This window comes from Panicum hallii, chromosome 8 (assembly GCF_002211085.1).
Source record: "Panicum hallii strain FIL2 chromosome 8, PHallii_v3.1, whole genome shotgun sequence".
NCBI lineage: Eukaryota > Viridiplantae > Streptophyta > Magnoliopsida > Poales > Poaceae > Panicum > Panicum hallii.
Window position 1 is genome coordinate 32,816,203 of NC_038049.1, and position 23,202 is coordinate 32,839,404.

A 23,202-nucleotide genomic window follows, 5' to 3' on the forward strand; every position below is an offset into this window, starting at 1 on the left:
CAGAGCGGTCACATCCCCTGGAAGTTGAAGAGGCACGTCTATACGGATTTCAGAAGTCGAAGAGATGAGGCGATTAAAGAGGAAATGGTTTCGGAATTATTATTGCCGAAACCTAGGGGGCATGTGTTATCGCCATAATTTAGACAGGCCAGAAAGTGGGCCGTGGAGTAAGATGGGTTTGAAGAATAGTTATAATGGGCTTGCGGACCCTATGCAGGTGTTTTGGGCCCAGATGTCCGTGTATCTAGATAGGTATGTATGTTTAAACAGTTTAGATAGAGATAGTTAAGATTTGTGTCGTGTTTGGTTAGGATTGGTTAGGAAAGGAAAGTCTACGAACTATAAATATGTATCTTAGGTAAACAATAAAGAATGAATCATTCATCAACAACTCTCGACGCATCGCCTCCCGTGTTCTAGGGTTTCTCGGGTAAGTGCCGTGCAGGGCGTGATCGGGGCAGCATCGTCCCTGCTTATCCACCTTTTTGTATTTCTCGTTCTGAAGCATTGTTGATGGCGAGTAGCACTAGTTATCTTAACGTGTATAGAGTAACATCAGTCTTTCCATGCTTTAATCGTGCATCGTTTGTTACCTGTAAATGTTCAGCTGTCATTGTGCCCGAACTCGGGTGTGAAGGCAGCATCTTGCTCTATTTTGGTTTAGTAGATCCAATCTGTTATGGTTAGTCTCTGTTTATCGAAGATTTAATTTAATATCTGCATGTTTAGGCCCTGCAAACGGGTTGAAAGTTCCAGCAGTATGCTTGGTATCTTGTAAGAGCTTAAAAAGGGATTGTTCCGGGAATCGGCTTTTTGGTTGGTTCTAAGGCCTCTATTTAGGTTGTTGTTTCGTTACCTTCTTGTATTTGTTAGGCTCAATCACGTGTAGGATGTTCCGATTATGCAGTGAAAGCTTTAACCATCGTAGATTGTATTAGCTTAAGGCTTATGGAGTAAGATTTATATTATCATTGAACATGTATGCTTCATTTATAGATCCAATCCGGTATTGAACACAATTGGCTCTTTACAGCCGATACCGGGAAGCTTCCGATGAGCCGATCACGGCTCGGACTAATGTTTATACATGTCTATGTATGCAGGAAACTAACATATAACATCTTCCTGATCAGGTACAAGGTCAGGTGGCACGCCTAACGACTCTGAAGCCAGGATGTGTGCCGGATCTCGGGCCGTTGACCGAGGGACCGGGGCCCACCAGTAGTCCCGGGAGCCTCCCGGCTCCTCATGTTGCCTGTCGCTGCTCGCCGGTGGGTTTTGACCGACAACAGCTGCCAAAGTCAAGACCGTCAAAAAGCCGGTCTACTACGTCAGCGAGGTCCTACATGAAGCAAAGGCCAAGTATTCTGAGATGCATAAGCTCCTTTATGCTATACTCATTGCGTCCCGGAAGCTCCGCAATTATTTTTAGGCCCACAAAATTGTGGTGGTGACCTCTTATCCATTGAGGGCCATCCTCCACAACTCCAACGCCACGGGCAAAATCGCCAAGTGGGCTGCAGAGCTTGCTGTATTTCAACTTGACTTCCAGCCCCGCCACGCCATCAAAAGTCAAGCCCTTGCTGACTTCGTTGCAGAGTGGACACCTACACCAAACGTTCCTGGGGGTCCGGACCACGTTTTGGACCCTCCGCCTCCAGAAGTTAGGGCTCCAATTTTCACCGAACCCCACTGGATGCTCTTCTTTGATGGGTCCGCACGCAACAAGAAGGCTGGAGCTAGCGTGGTCCTCCTCGACCCAAATGGCGAACAAGTGAAGTACATGGTGCTCCTCGACTTTGACGCCACCAACAACATGGCGGAATACGAGGCCCTGATCTTCGGACTGACTGCGGCACTATCCCTGGGGATCTGGCAGCTCCTGGTCAAGGGAGACTCCCAGCTCATCATCAAGCAGGTCCGAGGGGAGTGCAGTTGCAACAAACCCTAGCGCGCAGCATACCTCATCCATGTGAGGAAGCTAAAGAAGGACTTCGACGTACAGGAACTACAACATGTTCCACGTGAAGATAACTCAGCAGCAGATGCACTCTCCACGAGGGCATCAACTCAGGCATCTGTGCTAGAGGGCGTCTTTCAAAGACGACTGCTGAAGCCATCCGCCCAGCCTGCCGAACTGGGCGAAGGGGTCAGTCTAGCACCTCGAGGCTAACGGTCCCGGCAGCGCTCCATCCGTGGGGACCGCCAAGGGTTGTGTGCACCTTCAAGGATCCCGAAGACCTCGAGGAGCCACATCCAAACTCTCAGGGAGGTCCCGATGCATGGATCTCCGAGATTCGGGACTACCTGAAAGACAACTTCCTTCCTGAAGACCAAGCATCCGCTGAGCGCATAGTGTGATTGGCTAAGTGGTTCGCGGTGGTAGAAGGGGATCTTTACAACCGTCGCGCCAATGGCATCCTCATGAGGTGCATCACCCAGGAAGAGGGCTGCGACTTGCTCGTAGAGATCCATGGAGGCGAGTGCGGAAGTCATTCTTCATCCCGCACGCTGGTCGGTAAGGCCTTCCGGCATGGCTTTTACTGAACGACAGCGCTCCAGGATGCAGCTGAGCTGGTAACATTCAATAAAGCATGCTAGTTCCATGCAAAGCAGATACACACTCTAGCTTAGGCTCTGCAAATGATTCCACCTCTTGGCCTTTCACTGTATGGGGGGTTGGATATCTTGGGTACCGGTACCTGTACGTTGCCATCGACAAGTTCACCAAGTGGCCAGAAGCTACCCCTGTGGTCAACATCACCAAGGCATCTGCCATCACATTCCTCAAGTCAATTGTGTGCAGGTTCGAGGTCCCGAACCGAATCATCACCGACAATGGGACCCAGTTCAAGAGCCAGCACTTTCAAGAATACTGCGAGGACATCGGCATCCAGCTCTGCTTCGCTTCTGTGGCACATCCTAGAAGCAACGGCCAAGTAGAGCGGGCTAATGCTAAGATACTCAGAGGACTCAAGATTCGCACCTACAACTATCTTGAAAAGCATGGTGCGAAATGGGTTGACCAGCTCCCGAGCGTACTGTGGGAGAACCAGACCACACCCAGCCGAGCAACCAGGGAGACCCCTTTCTTCCTGGTCTATGGGGCCCAAGCATGCCTTCCCCCGGAGATCACTATGGGCTCGCTACGAGTCCAAGCCTTGGATGAGGAACTGCAGGAGCGGCAGCACCGTCAAGACGTAGACCTCGTCGACAAGCGAAGATGGAGAGCAGCGGTCCGAAATGCATGATATAACCAAGCGCTCCGGCATTACCATCAACGGTTCATGCATAGTAGGGAGCTCCGGGTCGGGGATCTAGTCCTACGGCAAATCCTAAACCGAGAGGGGCTCCACAAGCTCTCCCCCAGCTGGGAGGGCCCCTTCAAGGTGTCAAAGGTGTGCCGGCCCGGTTCTGTTCGCTTGGCTATGGAGGAGGGCCTGCAACTACCCAACCTATGGAATATTGAGCACCTCCGTAAGTTTTATCCTTAGGGGCCTAGCTGAGAATAAATTTTTTCTTTTATAATATGGTAGCACCTCCATGCGAACCAGGGCGGTGGAGGTCCGCCCTCGTAAACCCAGCCCTTGCGTTCATCGCACATTCTATTTGTACTAATTTATTAAGGAAGAATTTATACTCAGTCTGTCTTTGAGGTTGATGCAATTTAGTTCTTTCTCTTGCCCCCCGCTTACCCTAACCCCCATGTGGTCCCTTATTCCTGTGCTATGCTTGAGATCCGATTTGAGTTGGTGGGCTGTGTTTCCAGCTAAGATCCCTCCTTCATAGGAAGGAGGGGTCCGGTCTTCTGGGGACTAGCTTCGGGGAAGCGTACTTGTCCTCGGGGGAGGCCCGGAGTCGCGTAGCCACTTAGCCTAGTTCTGTACCCTAAGCCTGCACGTTCTACCTCCCTAGGATAAGTATCATAGTACCTAGATCTACGGATCTGGAAGTCTGGACCCCCTCAATCTTAAAGGTTGGGTCCTGGCGCTCTGATTCACTAAGCCTAGTTTTACATCTCAAAGGACTCTTGATACAGCCAGATCCGGGACCCCGTGGGAATGTTGCTAAGCGCTTATCCTAAGTCATGTGCAGGTCTAAACCTCGTTTTCATGGTAGCTAGCCCCAATCCCTTGCGACTACCTCCCAGGGGGTCAAGGGACCTCGGTAGTCCAGAAAGCACACGACAAGCACATGACAGAAGGAGAACAAGCAAATGAAAAATAGCTAAGTTTTTATTGCATATCATACACAGAATATTACGTTACTCATAATGTATACAAAAAAATTTGTATTACATGTGGTACGCAAGATTCTGCATAACTTACAATATGTACAAAAACAACAAAAAGCTACTCTAGTCCTTTGGCTGTCTGGAGGGGCCTTCTCTTTCTATAGGTCCGGATCCACGTTGCGCTCGAAGCGGGCAGCCACGATCTCCACCACCTCTTGTACTCCCTCCCGGGCGGCAGCCTCCACTTCGGGTACAGGGCCCTCCAGGACTGGAGCTAAGGAGATGGCAGGGTTGTGGCTCCGGAAGCAGGTCAAGACATGGTCTACCACCATCCGAGCAAGCTCCCCCACTTTGGCCTCGAGGCGCGCAATAAGAGTGGACTCCAGGCACTATAGACGCTCGGCGGCGGAGTCCAGCGCCGGAAGAACGGCTCCGATTGAAGAAGGGGCCTCCGCAACCTGGATGGGGCTTAGCCCAAGGAGGCACTTGCTTCACCGACCCACTTCACAATCCACTGGGCCCTGGCACGCTGCTCTGCTAGGAGCCCCTCTACCTCAGCCTCCTGGTGCTTGAGGACCTCGAGCCAATGGGCGAGGGATCGGCTCCCCTCTTCCAGGTCTGTCCGGAGGGCGGAGAGGCGGTCCTCCTCCTCCTTGATGGATGTCTCCCGGCGGGATAGGCCCTGCTCTCGATGGTTGAGGGCGGCCTGCTCATCATCAATCGCCTTTTCCATAGCTAATTTTCAGGTGCTGGAGCGGCAGGAATGTGAGCGGCACCGAGCGAGTGGCGCGAGTGTGCGCGCGGTGGCGTGCGGGCGTTGGCGGTGTGGGCAGCTATTGAGCGGCCGGACCAGAGCAGACCTATGGACATGAGCAGGTGATGTTGGAGTACGACGTGCCGAGCAACGGCACGCGCCGGAGGAGTTGTGGTGAAGTGTTTCTGCGCGAGATGTAGGAACACGATGACATCGGCCCTAACTACCCCCCGATGATCTCTGATGGTGCAAGAGTGGTCGTGTCGAGGACACGAGCTCGCTCGCGCGTGAGGTGCACGAGGGGCAGCAAGCTGGAAGAAGAGGAGGCAAATCGAAGGTGACGGTTACGGCGAGGCGAGTCGGAAGGAGGAGTTGTGGGGCGAAAGCGGCAGTTAGGCGTGAGGAGCTCGGAGGAGCCTCGATGCAACCAAGCACGACAGTCCTGCAGGAAGTTACGCGGGTGTGCCAGACGTGTTTCAGTGGCACGTGTGCGTGAGCAAAAGAAGGTTTAACCCGTGAGCAGGAGGATCTTGAGGTTCGCGGAGGATTTGGCATAGCGAACCCATTCGGCTCCATCATCTCGTCCCATGATCCACAACATCCAGCAACTTCTACTCTTCGTCACCGTCAAGCTCTTCTCGTCGCCAATTCTTTTCACCGCGGGAATTTACTTTCCGCGTGTTCTCCTCCATAACCAAGGCTACCCCAAGGTTTGCCCTAATCCACTGAATCTTTCTAATGCCGGCAATTCCTTTGTCGAGATATCGTCGTTAACTTTCTGTTATCTGTTTTCCTGGACCAGGGACTTGATTACGATGTTTTAGAAAGTTCTAGGGTGTTCTTTATGAAATTTCCAAAGCTTTCTATATTTCAAATCGATGAACTTCTACATTTCATAGATTTTCGTAAGAAGTTCATAAAAATATAAAATCAGTTTTGTTGGAAACCCTAAGTCAAAATTTACAAGTTTATGTTGTGATCTTGAATTGAAAATCTTGATGTGTGGTCTAGGTCAAGTGTTAGGGAATGAATGTCTTATTGTGCTTTGTATTGTATGCTTGTGTTATAGCTGGAAAGTAAGCCATAGCATGTATGTCTTAAATAGAGTTGTGTGATATCTAGTTAATCTTCTTATACGAATGCTCATGTCCCTGCCATCAGAACTTTGTCCTCGTCTCGATTGCTATTTCTTTAGGTTCCTTGTTGTATAAGGATCCCCGTTAGTTCTTGCGTGTCTGCTGCTTAGCCAAAACATCTCGACAGCTATGCTTCAGTGTTAGGTTATCAACCCAGCCACTTAGCATCCGTTTTCGTTAAGTCTATGATGTTTCCATATAACAACTGTCAACCGATGCTTTTCTTGTAATATGTTTCTACCATCGGCTGGTTAGCTGAAACGGTTGTTATCTTTCTAGTATCGGCTACTGCCGGTAACATTCTATTGTTCCATCCTATATCGGCTATCACATAGCCGATCAAGTTGAGGTGCACACACGATCTTAGGGTTCTTGCTATCGGCCGATCCAAGCCAATTCTAGTCGTTTTCCATATCGGTCAAATATGGCCGATCAATCCTTAGTTTCCTCATCCTTGTCCACACACTTCCATCAGCCGATTCATCGGCTAAGAAATCGGCTATATATCTATCGATCACATACCCTTAACCACACTTCAATTAGCTACACAGGTCAAAATACACAACCCTAGATCAGTAGAATAGTACAGTAGACACGCCTCTGTTAAGCACAACCGATGCACCTTTCCATCGGCTAAACCCCCGTTGTTTCCAATCGGCTCTATTGTGATCTTCAACGAGCAACCGATTCTAATTAGTTGTCCCTCTTAAGCTCGGTCTAAGTTTAGCTCAGGTCTTTCTGGATGTTATGTGAGTAATATGTTAAATGGATGTTGAATTGCAACGTTGTTGTGAAGTGAAATAGTTTTATATACACACTTTGAGTGTAATGCTGCATTGCATGTAGATACGACTACTTCTGCGACGGTACCTACAAGTTTTCCCAGGAATTTACGAAGGATATGTCTGAAGATCAAGTGAACGTCACCAAGGAATATCGCAAGCCCCGAACCAAAGTTCGGAAGATCTTAACTTTACTGACTTCAGCCCCACCAGTAAAGGCAAGCCCCGGACATATCCCATTACTTTATTTACACCGCAATCTACGTCTATTATATTGTATCTTGCATTAAGTCTAGGAGTTGTAATGAAACCCTAGATGCATGAATCCTAGGAATCCAGTGTAATGCTCCCGAGTCCTTATCGGATAGATGCTCCGCTAATAGGACCGGTAGAAGTCGAGTGATTTCCTGTCACTCGCGCGATATAGGAGTTGCGTGTTTACATTTCTGCAATCACTATAAGGATAACGGACAGGGTCATGTGCTGCATCATGACCTGAAGTTTTACCCTGTCTGTTTTGTTAAAAGTTGTTAAGGTCGATCCATGTGGTAGTGGTGGCTAAGTTTTTGAAAGTACTAGCCACATGCCGTGAAATATGGTAAGCGGTAAACCTAGTACCCGATTGGCCCGGCAAGTGGACGCGCTTCCACCACTTGACTTTTATTTTATGTTTACACGCACCGACGTGTGGGAGTACGTTCTGCAAGGCAGACAGGAATACGGGTTTTGTAGTCGCGCTACAGACGTATGTCCTGTACACATTGGGTGTGCGTACGGTCCTGCAGTCGCTTGTGGTGGCCCTGATCCACAACCCGGAATATGAGGGAAACGGTTGCTTGGAACGCCCTGTTGGTATTCCGAGCGTGTGAGTTAGGTTTACCTTGCAAGGTTAAATTCGATTTGAATCGTCCGCCTCTCACGAGGATTGAGATTGCTTATCCCTTTTACCACATTGAGTAAGAAGTGGAACTAAGGATGGATAATCTTGATGAATGATAATCACTACCTTGCTTGCTTAGTGTAGGTGCTAATCTAGAATAAATACTCAACTAGAAAATAAAAGCTAAAACTTGAAAATAGTTCATACTCTTTGTTACTTTTCAGCTAAAAATAAACCCAGAGCCTTTGCAATGCCTTCATGAGTCTAGTTATGGGCTAAAGTATACCCAATCCCGGGTAAGCCTTGCTGAGTATTAGTATACTCAGCCTTGCTAGTTATATGTTTTGCAGGTAATGTTCTGGAAAACCCTACTCTTCCCTGCCTTGGCCCTGTGCTCTTCCAGAAAGTTGGTCCGTGGAATGGGATCCGTCCTCGGCCAACATTGGTGATACCGAGTGATGTCGTGTCTGGGCTTAGCATGACATCCGTCTTGTCGACGTGCTATAGATCATCGCGTATGTTTTCCGCTGCTAAAAGTCTTAGCTTAAATAGTTTGTATTGTTTTCTCTAAGTTTGAAACTTTGTACTACTTTTATAAACTCTTGTAATGTAATTCCCTGTTATGTAAATTGTGATGGTGATTGTATCTCTGGACTCACCTTCGTGTGAGGTAACCTTATTTGATCCTGTGTATCGGTGGTTTATCGGGACGTTACCCGACAGGCCAAGGGATTATACCGTTTGAAGCACGTTGGAGCCCTCAGGAATCGACTCACGTACTTGAGCCGGTATAATCCAGGTTGGTTCTGCCACAACGACCGCAATCTCCCGGTTGATGACCCTGCGCATCTTCTCGCGCTGGACCTCGCGCTCCCGCTCGAGCTGGGCCCGTTCCTCGGCGGCGCGGGAGGCCACCACCTGGATGCGGTCCCCCAGATGGCGCTCCCAGTCAGAGAGCCGAAGATGCTCCACCCCCAGCTTCTCCCACTCCCGCCGGAAGCCCGCTTCCGCCTCCTCCATCACCCGCTGGCCCTTGACTAGGAGGTGGGGAAGAGGGACCTCCACCTGCGTGGGCTGGGGGCAGGAGCTGGAGGTGTGACATTTCAAGTACTTAGGAGCTAGGCACACTAATTTCTAATATGAAGTTGTTTTTGTTAGTGTGAAGTTTGTGTTTGTTTTGATGAATGCCTTTAAAAACTTAAATACACGTTAAAGGGTATTTCTGTAATATTGCAAAATTTAGGGTTTTTTTTGTAAATTGTGTGTAAATGGGAGATAATTTCAAAAATGTATGAAGGGTTGATTTGGAAACGTAAGTTTTACTCTTTAACCACTATAAGAAGTGTAAATACTCTAAGGCTTCATTGAAAAGGTAAAATTTATTTTGGATTTCTTTGAAATTGAATGATTTGTTGGCTTTTAAAAATAATTTTAAAACCCTAACTCTTTTGATGTTGGACCCTAAAGCAAAGTGGTAGATCTTTTTAAGCTCTACACTTTTGATTTTGGGCATATTTTTATTAGAGCTATAGTTTGGAAGAAAATTTTGCTTCACAGTGAACTCCTTGAACTTTTGCAAAATTAACGAATAGGTCCTCGTCTTCTTCCTCCTGCTTCCCCCTTTCTATTTCTCTACAGTGCCGCCCGTCGCCCATCGCCGGTGTTTCCCCCGGCCACCAGCTGCGTCCTCGCTGCTCTTCCTGCGCCACCTGGCCCCCAGCTCACCCGCCCGCCGCTCGCCCGACCCCGCTGGCTCCTCCTCATGCGGACCGCTCGCAGCTGCTTGCCGCCCGCCCGCGTGCCTCTTTTTGGCTTTGGAACGCGCCCAGTTAACTTCTCCCTTCTTCTATTCCCTCGCGCGCACCCGCATTCCTATTCTTTTTCCTTCTCCGCTCGATTACCTCGCCGGAGCTCCTCTGTCCACCACCGTCAGCCACCTCCACCGCTCCTCCTCTCCAATTTCGTGCTACACTAGCACCGCCGCATCTCACTGCCCCTTCCTGACCCGCTCTTCTTCCTCCTCCCGCGCGCGTGCAGCCTAGAACACCACGCCGGCGATCTCACTCCCCGCCGCTATCCTGTTTCTAGTCAAACCAAAGTTCCACCCCTTCTCCTCCCTCACCAAGAGCACCATCAGCACCACATCTCCACGCTGAAGCTCCCTAACCAATTCCCCTTCGCCTTTCTGCACTCCGGTCACCGGAACACCACCGCCGCCTTCGGAACCTCACCATGCCGGCTCTATCCTTAGTCGAACCGCCGCCTCTGAGCTTCCCTTCAATGATTCCAGCCACCCCCAAGTCCGCCGTGAGCTCCTGAACCTTTTTCCCCACCTTCCCCTCACTGCCGGTGAGCCTCCTCACCGGATTTTGATCGCCGCCGCTCTGCCTCTTCTATTCAAGTCGATTAGGGACCCAATTGCAAGTCTCTATTTCTTTCTAGGATCTTTTCTATAATATACCAGGAATCAATCGGCTAGACAAGTTATCTGAAAAACATGCTCTGAAATAGATCCAATCGGCTCTGTAGTAACCTTCACCAAATAGCCGTTTTTAACAAAGTTTCTACACCAGAAACTCTACTTAAGTTTATTTTTTCAAATCTTTTTGTTGTTTGTACAAATTAGTTAAGTCTTAAAGTAATGTATTGAATGTATTCTTGTTGGATTGCAACTTTATCGTGAAAACAAAATATTAAAATAATAACCATTTGCTTCAAAATCATTGCATATCATGTAGATTTGACGACACTCGCTGACGGTACCTACAAGCTAATCCCAGAACCCGATGAGGGTATTTCTGAAGCTCAAGTGAACATCCCCGAGGATCTTTCCAAAGCCCCGAACCAAGATTCAGAAGATACTGACATCACTGACCCCAGTCTCACTAGTGAAGGCAAGCCCCGGTGCATAACCCAGTATTTAAAATTATGCACTTATATTGTTATATATCTATATTATGCATTAAATCTAGGAGTCATTATGAAACTTTAGTTGCATGAAACCTACGAACCTATGTAATATTTCCAAGTCCTTATCGAGTAAATGCTTTGCTAATAGGGCCGGCAGAAGTCGAGTGATTTCCTGTTACTCGCGCGATATAGGAGTTGATTGTTTACTTTTCTGCAATCACTATAAGGATTATAGACGGGGTTATGTGCAGTATCATGGCTTGGAATGGTACCCTGTCTGTGTTGATCAATTTGATAAGGCCACAGTGTGTGGTAGTGGTGGTCAAGCGTTTGAAAGTACTAGCCACATACCGTAAATATGGTACGCGGTAAGCCTAGTACCTGATTGGCCCGGCAAGTGGACATATCCCCCACCACTCGAATTTTGGTTTATGTTCACATGCACCGATATGTGGGAGTACGTTCTGCATAGCAGATGGGAGTACGGTCATACAATCACGCTGTAGACGTACGTCTTGCACATTGGATGTGCGTATGGTCCTGCAGTTGCTTGTGGTGGCGCTGATCCACGACCCAGAATATGAGGGGAATGGTTGCCTAGAAAGGAAAGTTTCTAAGCGTGTGACTTAGGATCCCTTGCAAGGTTATGGAATTCGGTACAGGAATCTTTCGTTTCCCGCGGCGATTGAGACTACTTGATACTTCTACCACATAGAGTAACAAGAGCAACAGTTGATGGAATAATATTGATGTATGCTTTAATACCTACCTTGCTTGTATAGTATAGATGCTCACTTAGAATGGTTAATGGAACTAGAATCTGAAAGATAAAATATGGAAATAAGGACATATTCTTTGTTGTTTTTCAGCAAAAGAAACCTAAAACCTTTTAACCTCTCATGGTCTAGTTATGGGCTAAGTATACCCAATTGACGGGTAAGCCTTGCTGAGTATTAGTATACTCAGTCTTGCTAGTAATGTGGTTTTCAGATATGTCATTCGAGGACTCAGTTGCTAGTTCCCCTTGGCCCTGCACTTTACCGCCTGGCTGGTCCGTGGAATGGGTTCTGTCCTCGGCTAGCAATGAGGAGGGTGAGGATCCGTCCCCGGCCAGCAATGAGGAGGGTGAGGATGAGGGCATCGCACCCAACGACGCACTTGACATGATATCCGAAGACGAGGCCACAGCCAACGCCGTCGACGAAAACGACACCGAGCGTGAGGCACGAAGGGCCAGGAACAGAGCCCGCGCAGTCCGGCGAAGGAGGGTCAACGAGCGCATGTGATCTATGCATCGTGAACTAGATGCCGAATTCACCGCCGTGAGCGAGCAGGGCTTGAGAACTCTTGTGGCCAACATCGCCAGGGTAACCGCCATACTCGAGGGCAGTAACGATCCAAACCTGCACCATGCACTTTGCTACGCGCAAAGGGCATGGATTCAGCTCGATCAACAAAACCCGGCGTCCACCATCAGAGAAGAACGCGTGGGCGAAAGCCGCAGCCAGGCTAACAGTCGAACGGCAGGCGGCATGATAATTGAGGGCCTCAAGAAAAGACTCTATGATGAAAATAGCAAGAAAGGAGGAAAGTGGATACACGAGTTGCCACATGTCGTCTGGGGGCTCAGGACTCAGCTATCCAAAGCCACAGGACAAACACCATTCTTTCTTGTCTACGGCTCTAAAGCAATCTTACTAGCTGACATCATGTGGAAATCCCCAAGGGTTGAAATGTACAATGCAGGCGAGGCGGACGGAGCAAGGCAGCTAGAGCTTGATGATGTCGAAGAGGTTCGCTGCACCGCTCTTGTTCAGTCAGCACGATACCTACAGAGGATCCGACAATATCATGACCGAGTTCGGCTTACACAAGCTCAACTCGAGATGGGAAGGACCGTTTGTCGTCAAGCAGATTATAAGATCAGGGTATTATCGGCTACAATACCCCGAGGGCCAAGACATCCCAAATTCTTGGAACGTTCAGAACCTGTACAAGTTCTACCCATAAGAAGACGTGCAAGGATAGCTGTTCTTCGAGCGCCTAGGCGGTTTTCTTCCGATTCAACTTGGAGGCTATAATGTAAAATTTCTATTAAAATACAGAGGCTGTAGCCACATTCATGTTTTATATGAACCGACTTCTTGCCATGAGCATATCAGTCGTTGCGATGATGATCGCTTTCTTCCTAACAGTTGGATCCACTCGATCAGATTTTATCTAACTTGTTGGATGGGCTCATATGAGGAGCTATATCGACTACTCCCAGAGTCACTGCACTCGGGGTAGTTTCGACTTCTTGCCAAGAGCATGACAGTCGTTGCGATGATGATCGCATTTTTTCCTAACAGGTTAGATCCGCTTGATCAGATTCTAACTTGTTGGACAGGCTCACATGAGGAGCTATTTCGACTACACGCAGGGTCGCTGCACCCGGGGTAGTGTCTACTACTTAGCCTATATACGGGGATGACAATCCAGAAAATCGTAAGGCAAAGATGAGTATAGACGTCAATGATAGATATATTAGAAGGAGAAGAGTACTTGTTTTTACAATATCTCAATCCTGTATTACACTCTCTGCTATCCTTTCAGCTACAGGTCGGGCTTCTAGGAGGTACTCGCTAAACTGCTCTTCAGAGCAGTTTGCAGTTGCGCGAATACCTCTAGTCAAGCCTGAGACCAAAAGGACTTCACAAAACTTAGGGCGTGGCAGACACATGTGATGGGGGCTTCGGCGATGAAACTGAGGACTTTCTACGGTGCTCTGAGGAGTCGCTCCAGCAGGGATCACCGGTTTGCTTTGCCGCCTTCCTACGGATCCACCATGTCAATAAGCTGTTGGGCGGCCCCCTTAGGTCCTCCAGCTCCTTCTGGTGCTGCTCCTTTTCTTCGCCCAGCATCTTGATCTGTTGAAGGCAGTCGACGAACTATTGTTCAGTATCGGCGATCACCTTCTGCAGCCTCTCGACGTCATCTGTACGGCGATACAGCATATTCTTCATATCAGTAAGCAACTCTTCTTTATATCTTAAGAGTTTCCTAAGCTTTGCGGTGAAGATAGTTTTTAGAACTCAAGACAAATTGCTAAGAGAAAGTACTCGAGCGAGCAAAGGACTTGCCTTGGTGCACCTTTTTCTGCTCCTTAAGCTATTCTTGGAGCTCGGAATTGGACTTCTCAAGATTGCGGAGATCGTTCTTGAGAAGCCATGTTTCTCGTGTCCGCTCCTACTTTAGCTTGTCGAGCTCTCTCTGAAGATATATGTTCCTTCGCTGTTCTTCTGATATGCGTTGATCTTTCGCTCGGATTTCTCGGAGGCCACTTTCAACTGCTTTCAGTTTCTCGAATTTTTCTTGGGAGAGTTTGGCCACATCCTGAATAAGGGGGAGACTGAGGAGACAAGCAACTTGACAAAAGCATAATGGTAGAAGAGCAGTCATGCCTTACTAGGGTTAATTTGTACATCTCTTTGGAGATCTTCTGGAAGTATCGCATGTTCTTGATCGTCAGGAGAGGATCATCCATTAGATCTTTGGTGATGATGTTCTTGTATCCACTTCCGGACACCAGCAGATCTCCAGGGTTTCTTGAGGTACCTGTAGCTTCTTCAGTTGATGGCTGTGGGGCACCTGCAAGTCAAAATGCATTAAGTCCATGAAGTCTGCGATCTAAGCAGTTACCCATGGGGGGTCAGACACTTACTTGTGCCATCCGCAGGAGTGGCATTAGTGGCCTCGCCTTGTTCATCACCACCGGCATTAGCTTCGGGTTGCTGGGGCTCGGAAGGTGGTGGATCGGGCAGCGTCGTGTCCTCCTCGGGGGCTGGAGTAGCCGAGATAGGCTTTGGCTTAAACCCCAAAGCAGATGCAGTCCTAATGAAGCAGTATCAGTTATATTATCAAACAAGTTGAAATGGAACAGAAGATACATTATGGACAAGGAGATGCACTTACAGTGAAGAATTCTTCATGCCGGCTTTCTTCAACCTTAGTGCTCGTGGTTTTATAACCACGGTACTCGTTGCCAGTGGCAGGGTCACACCAGCTGACGGCGAGGTACCCGCCATGGCAACGGTTACAACCCCCACTGATGTAGTCCTCGGGTCCGTCCTAGCAGTTTCTACGGAGCCACCTGCTGGAACATCATACCCAGCGAATTCGGTCCCGACCACCTTTTGGCACTTCAGGTCAAGAGGAGAAGCAGACGGACTGCAAAATAGACAACATAAGCATTCAACAACTACAAGATTTGACAATTCTACAAGACGGTGGCTCCATACCTAGTGGGTTCGACTACACACGCTTTGCATCTGTGCACCTCCCGACGACCCCGAGGGACCAATGGCAAGGCTTCTACCAACTCCATGGATGATCGGGGGAGTTGTTCTTGTTTGCCTTCCCTTCGGTTGCTCTCTCCGTCAATGGACTCCCGCTCTCGGTCGTCTCGCCGCTGGGTAGAGCATCAGATGCTTGAGCTTTTTTCACTTCAGCCGCAGCGCTGGGAAGAAGGTGGTCCGGTCGGGGGATGTCAGGTTGTGGTGGATAACTCCGGTACAACTCTGTGTGTCCCTGCAGAGGATTCTCAGTCAGCGGTTACAGAATAACAGAACTTATTTCAAGGTAGTCGAACACTTACCGGCTTTGGAGGATTTTGCGCAGAAAACAACTCCGGGATGTAGGGCACCGCGTTGACGTCCAGCAGCACTCGCTTGACCCAATTGAGCACGGCATCGTCAGTCAGCTCCTATGCGCACATCCGAGACGGATCTTCAGTGCCCATGTATTCGAAGCCTAGCGTATGGCGCTGTTGGATTGGCTGGATGCGGTGTTTGAAGAATGAAAACATCACGGACGCGCCGGTCACCCCTATTTCTTTATGGGCTGCTATGATGGCTAGCAGCTCATCGACTTGATCCATATCCCCTTTGAAGAGTTCGGTGTTCCACTCCAGCCTCATTACAGGCGGCTTATCCGATCTTTCAAGGAGTTGGGGGACATGGTTCCGATGTAGAACCAATGGCTTTTCCATCCAGGAATATTGGAGGGGAATTTATAGGACAGGTTCTGTAGCTGGCTTGTTACCTAAGCTGGATGCTGACGCCCCCTACAATGCATGGATTTTTGGAGGTTGGTTGTGGTTTTACCCGGAAAAGAAAGCGGAAAAGATCCCAATGGGGTTCCATTCCAAGGAAAGCTTCACAAAAGTGGATGAAAATAGCATTATGGCAGATTGAGTTTGGGTTGAGGTGATGGAGCTCAAGCCCATAGTAATAAAGAAGGCCACGGAAGAAAGAACAAGCGGGGAGAGCCAAACCCCATTCAGAGAAATGGTAAAATGAGATGATTTCATCCACATTGTCCATGGGAAGAAGTTGGTGAAAAGAAGGGCGCCAGTTGACAAGATTTTTCTCCTGAAGCAAACCCTCAAAAACAAGATTCAGGAGTTTGTTATTGGAGCACTTATTGTAAGTCCACTCCCCAGAAGGCGGCTGCGAATCCTTCCCCTTCCCATCCTTCTTGTTGGATCTCTTGGGCACCATTTCCAGATCTATTTGCCACGAGTTGCTCGGGGGCTGTAGAGAAGGGGCGGAGAGATTTGGCTAGTTTGGCGCTTCTCAAAGGGGGTGAAGGCGGAGCTCGGATCTGGTTGGGGATTCGGAAATTTCTCAGAGGATTGAAGCTTGGAAGCACGGATTTACCCTAAGTTACCGCGGGGTTAAATAACCAGCGGCTGGATACAGGTTTATTGTTCCGAAGTTGAAGAGTCGTCACAGGGAATATTCGGAAGATGAGGGGTCATTTGGTGGATTTTTTAGAAAAAATTATTCGATTAATCATTTTTTCAGGGTTAATTGTCCTGAAAAAAGGGTTTTTTGAATTCCAAATCTAACTTCCATCATCTGTATCAGCACACCAATTATTTCCCAAGGGAATACTTTTTCACTGCATGCCACGACTTTTGGATCCTTTTTTCCAAACCTAGGAGATTTGGATTCAAGGACTAATGTGACCCTCAGCCTGATTCTTCGATTCAACCTAAGGCTCGCGGGCTACTCCATATGGAGTGTGATTTTCCATCGCACATCATATCAGAGAAGTAATTCGGGGCATGAGCACCTCATAGCTTCGATGCAGCCAAGGAAGTACTCGAAGAAGAACTTCAAGACGGAGCTTCAAAAGAAGCCGAAGACTACTTCGGAAGTACTCGAGGAGCCTGCAGTACTTAGCTACGAAGAGCTCGGGGGCTTGTCAGACCCGGGACTACGGGACTGTGTACATAATGTAGTTCATACAGGAATAGGGGATAGGACATGTCCTATACCTTATATATGTTATACTCTACTCGCATGCGAAGTAGGACTAGCCGACACAGAAGGAAGCTACTTGAGTTGTACTCGAATATGGTTGCTAGGCAAGTGTCGGACTAGGATTCATGTAACCCTGTCCTCCCGGATACATAAGGGCGGGTAGGGACCCCCTCAAAACAACATCAACACCCAAGGCAATACAAACCACCAAATAGGACGTAGGGTATTGCGCACATCGCGGTCCGAACCTGTCTAAACCTTGTGTTGCTTGCACCTTCGAGTTCCTGATCTCGGTGTCACCCTACCTAAAACTTATCACCTCGGGTATACCCCTCGGTGGGCAGGCGGTAAAACACTGACAGGATCCTCAGCCAACTGAGAGAGCTTGGCCTTTCCGTCGGTGATGTGAACCGAACGCTGTTTCTCAAGCAGTGGCTTACTTGAGATGCTGCCAATATACCAATGATAAGTTGATTATATTGGGAGTATATGGTTAGGCACAGGGTATGGTGATCGCTGTTCATACCCCTATTTTATACAGTATCCCCGTGAATACATTGCGAAAGTAACGTATGTTAACGTCGTCTGTACGGCCGGAATTGTACGGATGTTGTTTCTATAAGTGAACAGTAATGTTTGGGAACGCTTTCATTATGTGCTGGCATGAAAGGTTCATGATATATAATTGTGATTTTTCTGCAGGTACGCTAACCCTGACTCGATAGGTTCTGAACGAATAGGATCACTTGACTAGCTATTATAGGGAGAGACGTATATATACTATGCTACCGAAACTAACCACGTAAGTCCAAAATATTTGGCAATTATTTTTGGTTGTGAGGACGAGTAGTACGTGCATGCATACTTCATGATTAAACAAAGTGAATGAACTAAATGGCTTGTTGTTTTAAGGATATCTACAGTGTTGCTTATCACAAGTGCAGTCTTGAAATTGTCATACAGACAGTCTTAGGGTTTAGTATCTCGGCATCTATTATTTCATCCTCAAGATCTATATCATCCATCTGATTTCCAGCCTTTGCTATTACCAGAATCGGTTGTCTCGTTCCATTTACCTTGTGAGTTCGTAGCAGGGTAGCTGCATTCCAGCTATTCCATGAGTCTGACTCACATTTTCCCTGCAGTCTTCTCAAAGCATTTTTGTTGAAAACTTGCAATCTTACCATTTGAATCTTTGCTTCCGATGGCGGATTTTCCGAAGACCTTTTGGGACCACGAGGGACATGCTCACACCAATGCCTTGCATTGGGAGGGTTTTCCACGTCTCTTGTGGGAGTCACTTCAGTTGTTTAGCTACACTGAGCCACCGCAATATGATGGAGTGGAGTATAGTGAAGAGGGTGTTCCTCGGTGCAGAGTGAAGATGACTATTCCCCAGCATCCATCTCGATCCCTGTGGCAGCCTATCGAGATTGATGTGGTTGGTCACCATCTAGCAGACACTTTTGAAGCAGCAGCTCTTGAAGCCATCAACATTTTCTGCGACCAGCATCCAAATGAAGTTGTCAGGTATCCTATTGGTTTGTTCCCTGCAGCAGATTCTCATGACCCCGAGTGGACTTTCCGAGTATCACACTTTGGACACTTACTGGAAGATTTGACAGAAGAGACGCTACGTGCTACAGTTAGGTTTATGAATGCACAATACCGTCATCAGATACTTCAGCGCCGCGGTATGAGCCAGATGACCAGTATAGCCCAAGGTTACCACAGAAATATTAACCGGCAGATTACCCAGATTGAAGAGCTCCAAGCCACGATCACCGCTAAAGATGAGGTTATCGCACAGCAGGATGAAACCATCACTCACCGAGAGGATTAGATCATTGAGAGTGATACATTAATCATTCAGCGCAACACTGTCATCGAGTTTCTCCAAGAGCAAGTCCATGACCTTACCCTTGAGCTTGGCGACGCCATCGCCCATATCGGTATGCTGGATGAGCAGCCGGCACCTTCTGTCGCACCTGAGGAGTCTGAAAGTGAAGATGAAGAACAAGACCTGGAAGAGATTGAAGGAGTTTCCGATCTTGATTCCAAGCATGGAGATCCGGAACCTAATCCTCAGCCCAATCATTCTTCTTCCGGCAGCCCATTTTCTGTGGGCAACCTCAACGATTTCAATTCTCTTCCAAATCGTCGACATTCAAGATGCACTTAGTGTAGTATAGTGTGATATAGGGAGTGAGCAGTCTAGTTTGACCTAAGGGCCACTTGTTGTATTATATGTGGCATGTGTAGGCATGGCTTGACTTGTAGTTAGTATACTACCGAGATGTAACATAGTAAGGACTACCAATTTATGATCTATAACCCAAGTTTTCTGTCCGGTTATCTGTTGAGCTATCTATCTTGTGTCTTGGATTTTTTCTTGCACTATCTCCATATATTTTATTTTTGTGCGGTATATTTCTGTGACAGTTCGTGTGCTTGTAATGCTAGGCATATATTTTGTTAGTGTGAAATATGTGTTTGTTAAGTGTAAAGCTTGTGTATGTCTATGTGAAACTTTTGAAAATTTAAAAGTGCAAATAAAAAGGGTAACTTTTGTAATTACAGAAAAACCTAGAGTTGTTTTTGTAAAATATATTGGATAAGGGTAATTTCAAAATAAGTGAAAGGTGGTTTTGTAAACATGTTTTTCTTATTATATGTCTTGTAAAAAAATATATATGATTTATCCAAAAGTTTCATTTGAAATGTGTATGTTGAAGTGTGTAAAAATTTTGGGTAAAATGGTAAAAGTAAGGGTTTTTATGTAATTTTATAAAAGTATAAGTCCTTTTACGCAAATATTTGATTTACAAAAGTAATTTTCAAAGTTACCCAGGACTAAAGTGTAAAAAGTGCAAGTCATCATGACATGTCTATCCAACCATTATGACGAGTCTATCGCGTCATCATGACGTGTCATAAATACTTGCATTTAGGTGCTGAATTTTATAATGTTTCACTCTTTAGGACAAAAGCAATTCAAATTCGACTTTTGTTTAAAACTTCACGCGTAAAAATATAAATTTTGAGTTTTTGAACTTGAGCCCTACAGCAATGTTGTAGAGTTTGAAAAACTCTCCAACTTTCGTTTTGGGCATTTCTTCATTAGGGTTTTAGATCGATGTGAAATTTTGTTTTACAAACAAGTCCCTACAGTTTTCTAAAATTACGCATAGGTCCTTGGGAAATCTCTTTTCCCCTTCTCCTCTGTTTCCTTATCTCTGGCGCCCTTATCTCCTTCCCCACCGGCGGCACATGCTCTTGCCTCCATTCCTATCCACACCCGGTTCCATCCCTCCTTTCTCCTCCACGCGGTGCAGCTCGGGATCCTGGAGCTTGGGGCGACTGTGCGCGGGGTCCAGGCGCTGGGCGGTTGGGCAGGCGGCAGGCCGGCGCCTGGCGAGTGGCAGAGCGCGCGGACGCGCGGCCCAGGCGCGTGAGGCGCGGGCAAAGCGCGCGGAGCGGCGGGCCCGGGCGAGCGCAGGCGGCGCCAGGCGCGTTGCGCAGGCGAGTGCGGCGGGCAGCGGCCGAGCGAAGGCAGGGGCGAGCTGGCGGGCCCAGGGACGGCGCGCAGCGGGCTGACGGTGGCCCAGGCGGTGCGGCGCTGCGCGCGGACGTGGAGCGAGCGGAAGGAGGCGCGCTGGGGCGGAGGCGCAGCGGCTCGGCTCGGCGCGCGGGAGAGTGGAGCGGGTGGCTCGATTGGCGCATGGTGCTGGCATGGGCGGCGCTGGTGCAGCACAGGCGGCGCGCAGGCACGCGCGTGAGCTCGGGAGTGGAGAGTAGGCGGTGGCGTACGGGAGTTAGAAGAGCGCGTGAGAACGGAGCGCGCGCAGGTTGGTGGCCCAGGCGTGCAGCAGCGCGCGGCTCGGGCCAAGCGGCGTGTGGCCAGGCGAGCGAGCAGGCAGCGGGAAGAGCAGAGTGTGAGGGTGCAGACTGCGTAGGCGAAGCCACGGCGCAGGTAGCAAGCAGGACGCTGGCGTGGGGGAGGCAGCAGACGTGCAGGCAGGCGCAGGCGCGTGGGAGCAAGCGCGCAGCGCACAGAAGCGAGTCGCGCGAGCGTGCGCGCGGTGACGCGCAGAAGTTGGCGGTGTGTGCAAGTGTTGGGCGGCCGGAGCAGAGCGGACCCATGGACATGAGCAGGCGATGCTGGAGTATGACGTGCCGAGCAACGGCACGCGCAGGAGGAGTTATGGTGGAGGGTTTCTGCGCGAGATACGGGTACATGGTGACATCGGTCCTAACTACGCCACGGAGATCTCTGAGGGCGCAAGAGTGACCGTGTCGAGGACGCGAGCTCGCTCGCGCATGAGATGCACGAGGGGCAGCAAGCTGGAAGGAGAGGAGGCAAATCGAAGGTGACAGTTACAACGCGGCAATTTCGGAAGGAACAACTGCGCAGCGGCAAGGCGGTCAGGACAGGAGTAATGCGGCGCGGATTTGATACGCAGCGCAACACTGACGACGAAGCGGAGGCGGCAACCGGATGCAACGAGCTCGAAGGAGCCATGCACGGCGAGCTCCCTTCATCCTTGCGGAGGCGGAGGGCCGGTTATGGCGCGGCGAGTCAGAAGAAAGGTGGCGAAGCGAAGGCGAAGGTCCGAACGGATTTGGACTAGCACGTCCGCGGAAGCGAGCGAAGTGCTGCCAGTGATCGACTCGGCTCGTTTCTGCAGGCGTATGCTTATGCAAGCAACAAACCACGCGCAAGCAAATTGGAAGCCGATGGTGTGAAAGCAGACCGGGAGCGGCAGCCTTGCGAATGGTTGTGCAAGTATGCCAGCAGTGCACGCACCGGAGCAGTCAGGCCAACGAAGGTTTCTTCTTGGGCGAGCAGAGGTGTTCGGTCGACCAGGCTTTGGCATCGCATGTGCGTGGGAAAAGGAAGTTTAACCCGTGAGCGGGAAAACCCTAGGGTTCGCGGAGAAGTCGATGTAACGAACCCATTCGGCTCATCATCTTGTCGCATGATCCACGACATCCAACAACTTTTACTCTTCGTCACCGTCGAGCTCTTATCGTCGCCAATCCTATTCACCGCGGGAATTTACTTTCCGCGTGTTCTCCTTCATAACCAAGGCCACCCCAAGGTTTGCCCTAATCCACTGAATCTTCTTAATGCCTGCGATTCCTTTGCCGGAATATCGCCGTTAACTTTCTGTTATCTGTTTTCCCGGACCAGGGACTCGATTGCTATGTTTTAGAAAGTTCTAGGGTGTTCTTTGTAAAATTTCCAAAGCTGTTTGTATTTCAAATCGATGAACTTCTACATTTCATAGATTTTCGTAGGAAATTCATGAAAATGTAAAATCAGTTTTGTTTGAAACCCTAAGTCAAACTTTACAAATCTTATGTTATGCTCTTGAATTGAAAGTCTTGATGTGTGGTTTAGGTCAAATGTTAGAAAATGAACGTTTTATTATGCTTTATATTGTATGCTTGTGTTATAACTGAAAAGTAAGCCATAGAATATAGATCTTAAATAGAAATATGTGATGTTTCGTTAAACCTTTCATATGAGTGCTCATATCCCTGCCATCAAGACATTGTTCTCGTCTTGATTGCAATCTCCTTATGGCTCTTTTCGTATAAGGATTCCTGTTAGTCCATGTGTATCTGCTGCTTAGCCACTACATCTCGACAGCTTCGCTTCAGTGTCAGGTTATCAACCCAGCCACTTAGCATCCATTTTCGTTAAGTCTATGATGTTTCTGTGTAACAACTGTCAACCAATGCTTTTCTTTTGATATGTTCCTATCATCGGTTGGTTAGCTGAAACGGTTGTTATCTTTCTAATATCGGCTACTGCCGATACAATTCTGTTGTTCCGTCCTACATCGGCTATCACATAGCCGACCAATCTGAGGTGCACACATGATCTTAGGGTTCTTGCTATCGGCCGACCCAAGCCGATTTTGGTTGCTTTTCCATATCGGTCAAACACAGCCGATCGATCCTTAGTTTCTCCATCCTTATCCACACACTTCTATCAGTCGATTTATAGACTGAGAGGTCAGCTTCATACTTATCAGTCACATACCCTTAACCACACTCCAATCGGCTGTACGTCACTCAACTATTGCCCTGACGTAATCGAGCCGATATAACCACACCTAGTTACCTAGGGTAACACTTAAGCACATCTCAGTGAAGACAACTGCTTTAGGAATCATCCCTCTGCTAAGG

General features: G+C 48.4%; 1 protein-coding gene across 1 annotated transcript; it reads left to right on the top strand.

The window, feature by feature from the left end:
• The first annotated feature begins 1,816 nt into the window (after positions 1 to 1,816).
• LOC112903728 lies at positions 1,817 to 3,251 on the top strand. The gene is made up of 2 exons (XM_025972948.1): positions 1,817 to 1,918; positions 2,724 to 3,251. The coding sequence occupies exons 1-2, from the start codon at positions 1,817 to 1,819 to the stop codon at positions 3,249 to 3,251; spliced, it is 630 nt and encodes a 209-aa protein (XP_025828733.1).
• Positions 3,252 to 23,202: the final 19,951 nt, after the last annotated feature.